The sequence below is a fragment of the Solanum stenotomum genome, chromosome 9 (genome assembly GCF_019186545.1).
Source record: "Solanum stenotomum isolate F172 chromosome 9, ASM1918654v1, whole genome shotgun sequence".
Lineage (NCBI taxonomy): Eukaryota > Viridiplantae > Streptophyta > Magnoliopsida > Solanales > Solanaceae > Solanum > Solanum stenotomum.
In genome coordinates this window covers 52,611,430-52,617,970 of record NC_064290.1, presented here as the reverse complement: position 1 = coordinate 52,617,970, position 6,541 = coordinate 52,611,430, and the positions used below count along the sequence as shown (strand labels likewise).

The 6,541-nt window shown below is 30.6% G+C and overlaps 1 protein-coding gene across 1 annotated transcript; it reads left to right on the top strand.

Annotated features, from left to right (window-relative positions):
• Positions 1-2,965: 2,965 nt before the first annotated feature.
• On the top strand, positions 2,966-6,362 carry LOC125877645 (intracellular ribonuclease LX-like). The gene is made up of 3 exons (XM_049558873.1): positions 2,966-3,440; positions 5,511-6,037; positions 6,245-6,362. The coding sequence occupies exons 1-3, from the start codon at positions 3,141-3,143 to the stop codon at positions 6,360-6,362; spliced, it is 945 nt and encodes a 314-aa protein (XP_049414830.1). The 5' UTR covers positions 2,966-3,140.
• The last annotated feature ends 179 nt before the right edge of the window (positions 6,363-6,541 follow it).

The window sequence follows — 6,541 nt, the reverse complement described above, 5'->3', positions numbered from 1 at the left end:
AGGTAAAATAGCATAGTGTGAAATATGTTATTTTACCATTCTGGCCAAATTTTCTAGCCAAAAGGATTTTTCCTAAAATGTTAGGATGACGATTTCAAGAAATTGCGTCAAATATATAGTATATCTTGATTATTACATAAATTAAAAATATAACAGAAAATGTCAAGATTTGTTTGTGTACTATTCGAAATTGAATAACGTAACAGAGTTATTCCATTAAACACAAATCTAGTCATTCTTTCTATTTGAAACTAAAACTAATATAATTTTTCTCTTATCATTAACGAAGTTCAACGTAAAACATGCAAACTTTATTTATCCAAATTCTTATTAAATAAAAAAAGAGGTTAACATTTGCTATAATTTTTTTACTATAGTTTAACACTTGAGATTAACTAGTATAGTGACAATAAAATTACAAATATTATTAAGTATTTTTACAAATTATTAATATTTAAATAAAGATAACAAAAAGAGATTTATAAAGTAATTTGGACTTTGAATAATTAGATGAAGTTTGTTTAGAATTCTTAATTGGCTTACCAAAAATAAGATTGATTTCTTTTACCTCGAGTCTTCATCGTCATATTATTTGTCATGCTCATCTTCAACACCAATCGTCATTGATCATATTTTTTGTCAAGCCCGTCTTCAACACCAATCATCATTGATCGATAGTGTATGAGAAAATTTAACCATTTTGCTTTATTATTATATTTGATCCCCTAAGAGTGTTTAACAAGGTAAGACTAGACCAAAAATTAAAAGATGATATTTACATCAAATCATATTAATACACTATGATTAGGTGATAAGCTAAGGTGAAAGAAATAAATAAAAGTGCATGTAAAAGATCAATATTACCAATTAATTAGTTTGATGTGATCAACATGATATTATGTGGCTTTGAAGGTCACTATTACAAAGAAATGGACAATTCCTACCCATATCAAATAGGATCATCTACCTATATGTGAACACCAATTTGTTAAATTTGTGTAATATATATAGACAAAACATGTTTTATTCATGTATATAAGAGAACAAACTATTTCAATTGGTCCTTGGAAGATAAGGATAAGAGTTATCGTCGCTTGATCACGGACTGATTATTACATACATGGTACGTTATAAAAAAAATAATTACAAAAATACAAGATGAGATGTATGCAATATATATACACATAATGTGGACAGTGGCGAAGCTGGAAATTTTATCGAGTGTTCAAGAATGATGGTGTGTGGCTATCAAAAATAAAATAAAATTGTGCTATTTGAGATTTAAACTTGGAACTTAGATTCAAATGAACACCCATTGCCACTACATCAAATTAAGGCATAGCTTCTATCAAAAGTATCCAACTCTAAATATATATCCTGTAAATATGAATATGATTTTCATAAATATTTATATTTTGTGCTTCACTAGAATTCTCTAAAACTAAACAATACTATATGTCTTTGTTTTAAATTATTATAAAAATTGTGACACAATTCCTTCACATTTTTTGCATGTGAAGAACTTTCATCACAGATTGAATAAGATGAAGAGTTAATTATTACTCCACCTTATTATATATTATTTTTTTATGAAATTTCTTTAAGACTAAACAATACTATATATTTTTATCTTACAAAATTAGATTTGTTATTTGAAATTGTGACTTCACGTTTTCTGCGTGTGAAGAACTTTCATTATGATCTTGAATAAGATGAAGTGGTGATTATTGCTCCACCTTATATAATTAAATATCCCTACCTTATTGCAAACTTAGACCAAAATAAATGAAGAAATAATAAAACTGAAAGAATTATAATTATAATATTTATTTATTCATCATCATCATCATCATCATCTTTATTATTATTATTATTATTATTGCTTGATTTATGTTTGGACATGTAAAAACGTGTCTCATTTTTTGTAAGAAAAAACATTTTTATTGGCCTACTAGGATTAGACGGAACATGCATTACTTGCTTTTCATGAATTAAGTTTAGAGACATAAGAAATTGAATTAAGCTTCATATATTTGAAAATTGAGGATATGATAATGTCTATGCTGAAAATTGTGAAATCATCTAATTAAAACGTTTAAGTGATTAGAGAGGACACATTTTTATTTACTTAATTAAATCCTCCAGTATATTTTCTTACATGTGGGGTCTAATTCTTGCTCTGTTTTTTTTTAATGAATAATGATGAAATTTGAAGTCATGATCTCTACATGTTTTGGTACCATATTGTACATCTAGAAATATGGAGAAACTCTTGGTAGAGTGAACTTCCCGATCAATTGAATCATGTAATGGTGAATTTAAATTTATCGATGATGTGTATATGACTCAATAGAGGAAAACACACACTAGCTAGCTACCAAGAGTTTCCTCATTGTCAAAGCTGGACACCAAGCTTGTGGTGGAGTGATAAGTATGAGTTCATTCTTAATCAAATGTTTCAGTTTCAAGCTTCGAGTATGAAGTCACACAAAGGCAAAGCTAAGATTCTAATACTATGGGTTTTTTCATTTTTACAATCACTAAAAATCACAATTTCAGTGATAATATCTAAGTTCCAAATTTAATGTTTGTATATATTAATGAACTTATTGACACAAACACAGTATTTGAGCAAAATCTATTGAGTCGATAGACCGAATCTTCATCGGACTACTAGCTCCACCCCTGTAATCACATTTGCTAGGGAACGTTTGCGATTTAAATTTAGTCAGGTCTCAATAAGGATATCATACACATGATGAAAACCTAAAAAACTTTTAATTTTTTTTTGTAATAATCGAGCTAGTTTTAATTTCTAATATCAAATGGTTATGAATAAAAAGAAAAAAAAAGAGAAAACCATTATAAATGTTTGTCACTTATTTGTTATTAAGGTATCTCGATCTTTTGATTTCTAAACTATGAGTAATGCAAGTTTTCTACTTGAATTATTAAACAAAGAGTAGGCGCCCGGGTGTAGTTCCCTTCTTTTGTGTCGTCATCCACGCAGTGCAACTCATAATAGTCGAACCAATAAATTTCAAATATTGAATAGTTAGGAAAACCCCCTATAAATCTCCCACTTCATTGCTTCAATCAACTCAATCAATTAATCCATCTCCACACACACACATACAAACATGAAGAAACTTCCCTTCTTTCTTCTCATTTTGCTACTTATAATAATTTGTGTTCACTCCCAAGTAACCCCTCCTACCCCAGCCCCAGCCCCCCTCCCACCCTCACCCCCACTCCCATCAATGATGAGGTATGTGCTTCAATGGCCACCAACTCTTTGCATGACACTAGAAAATGGAAGGTGCAAAGAACCAATTCCTGAAAATGAATTCCTACTCCATGGCCTTTGGCCAGCAGATGAAAATGGAAATGTCATGGGAGGCACCCCCAAACCACCTGACCAAAAATGGAATGCAACTCTGGTATGTATATATATATATATATATATCGCGTTCAAGTTTTATGCACTGTCTAACGATATTATATAAAACAAAAATATTCATATAATGTTTTCTTGTATAATGAGTTTAAAAATAAATTAGAAATTAGCTATAAAATTCATCGCTAGATTGCTTGTATCTAACAAGATTTTTTGATAGACTTGATACATAGATAGATATCTTAATATGTCTTTAACTGACAACTAATAATTAAACACTCCAACTTTGAGAATGCAAATCTAGACAACTTAACTCGGAGTACAGTACCAAAACAGACACTTTTTGAACTCTAAACACTAAAAGGGACCCTCTCTAAAAACACACACCAAGATGATAGTTGTAGTTCGTCCATTTGTGGTAAGGAGTTAACAAAAAGAATTGTAGTTCATCCATTTGTGGGAGAACTACCTTTAAGATTTGTATAATATTAGTTTGGATGAATTTAGAGTTAATGGGGACTACGACATTAAAAGATGGTAGTTGTAGTTCCCCATTTATGGGTGAACTGTCCGTTTTGGTGTGTGTTTTTAGAGAGTCCTTTGGTGTTTAGGGTTCAAAAGTGTCTGTTTTGATGTCGGACTCGCTTAACTCATCTCCATTGTGTCTCATGGTATATCCGATGTTGACGTGACATAAATTTTGAAAATGTTTAGATGATCATTTTGTAAGTACAGTGTTCATCTGACACAATGAGACGGGTTAAGTTGTCTAGATATGCATTCATAAAAGTATACTCTTTTATTTAAAAAAGGGAAAATACATAAAACCCCCCCGAACTTGGCACGAAAACTTACTTTAGTACTTAAACTTTACGGGTAATTATTTATCCCCCTTATCTCATTTCGCGTGAATTTAATACCATCCTAACGGATGACGTGGCAAAAAAAGAAAAGAAATTTTTTTGAAAGCGCGTTAAGTTACTTTTTAAAAAAAGTAATGGTCCCACTTTATATATATAATGAAAAAAACCACCCACTCCATTCTTCTTCTTCTTCTTCAAACCCCCCACCCCACTTTCTCAAAACTCCACCTACCCCATCTACCTGCTTGTCTTTTCTTCTTCAAACTCCCCACCACCCTATCCCCACCTCACCCCATCCTCTTTCTCCTTCTTCAAACTCTACATTCAAAGTACATTTTCTCGTTAAACACATAAAAAAAAAGAATCACATTCAAGATCCACATAATTTTTTTTACTCTTTACTTTGGAGATTTGATTTTTCTTAAAAAGTTGTGATTTTTTTTGAAAAATAAAGACTTGGGCATAAAAGAAGATGAGGTTTTGTCAACCAATCTATAATGTTAATGGTTGGCAATGGCGATTGAAGGGTAGAGAAATTTTATTTTTTTTAAAAAAAAATCACTACAAATAAATGTGTTTTTTCTTGAATTAGTTAAGAATTAGACCTTGATTAGTATATAAAAATTAAAAAAAATGAAGAACACCGACAATCGACATGGCAATAAATGACATTGAGTATTGAAAAAAAATCACTGCTAATGATTTCAATATTTCTTAAACTAATTAAGAACTAAAGATTAACTAGTATTTAAATATTCTGAAAAGGAAAGAAAGAAATGAATTTAAAAAATCAAAAATCAAATTTTAGAGAATTTCCAATGTGGCTATGACGTGGCGCTTATGTGGTTCTAATGTGTCAATGACGTGGCGCGTGTGTAATACACTTGCCAACTTGAGACTTGTGTTATATTTTTAGGGTGATATTAATTCACTTCAAATATGTTAAGGGGGTAAATAATTACCCGTAAAGTTTAAGTACTAAAGTAAATTTTTGTGTCAAGTTCAGGGGGTTTTTTAATGTATTTTCCCTTTAAAAAATCATTTATTTTAAGTATAGTTTCGGGACATTGCAAAGTCCACATACTAGCAAATTAGTAGTGGTCTTTTCATATAAATTGAGAAGGAAATAGTAATTGATTTGCTTGTACTCATTTCATTATTAGTTTACTTTTTTGTGTTTGAGCAATATTATATGTAATAACTGACTTTGATTGTGTAAATATTTTTTTTCCTGATCGATCGCACGATAGGTCAAACCATTGGAAGTTTACCTTGTACCCTTCTGGAGATCACTTAAACAAAATTTCAACAATATGGGGTTATATAAGCATGAGTTTAAAAGGCATGGAATATGGGCACAAACAGGTGTAGAAGAATACTTCAAAACATCAATAAGGATCAACAACATCTTTTTTGTAACGAGGAACTTGTACAATTACTTGGAAACAAGTAATATTATTGCTTCTGATACCTCGGATTATACTGAAAATGATATTGTTAATGCTATTCAAAAAGTATTTGCCTCGCCTACTCCTCTATCGCCATCACTTGCACCACCACATGACCCCTTTCTCTCACCGGCCCCTGCGCCATCACATGACCCCTTCAATATTTACCTCTCTTGTACTTTGATTGACACAAAACTTTACTTGAATGAGGTTACCTTTTGCACTTATCCCAATGGGACTAAATTTATTTCATGCCCTCATCAAATACCTGATCCTCTAAGACGATGCGATGGAGCTAATATTATGCTACCTCTTGCAAGAGCTCAACCGTAAGAATTTAATTCTCTACAAAATTTACTCACATTCGATATTGAATTACTCAATTTAATTTCCCAATCAAACGATTGGAAAATTTAAACATGTCATACATGTACATTTATTTATGATTAAGTAATATGTATATGCATTGTTATTACTTAATTATTATTTAGTGACACATATTATCATTGATATTTCTTTTATTCATTTCATTGTAGGTCGATTCCACCACCACCATCACCACCATCTCCGAATAAATTTCAGGAAGAAGAATGTGGGACATATCCAATATTTGAACGTTCATGGGCTAAATATATATTCAACGGTTGGATTTAATGTATCAATTTTCTAAAAATAAATAAGAAAAGAGAATGGAATATGCTGTATCTGATGACGTGTAAGCATATATAATGGGCACCCACTAAGTAAAATTATAATCTATTACCTTGAATAAAAGTTTTATTCTATTCTCTCTTTAATATTTGATTATTTCCCATGTACTCAAATCAAAATTT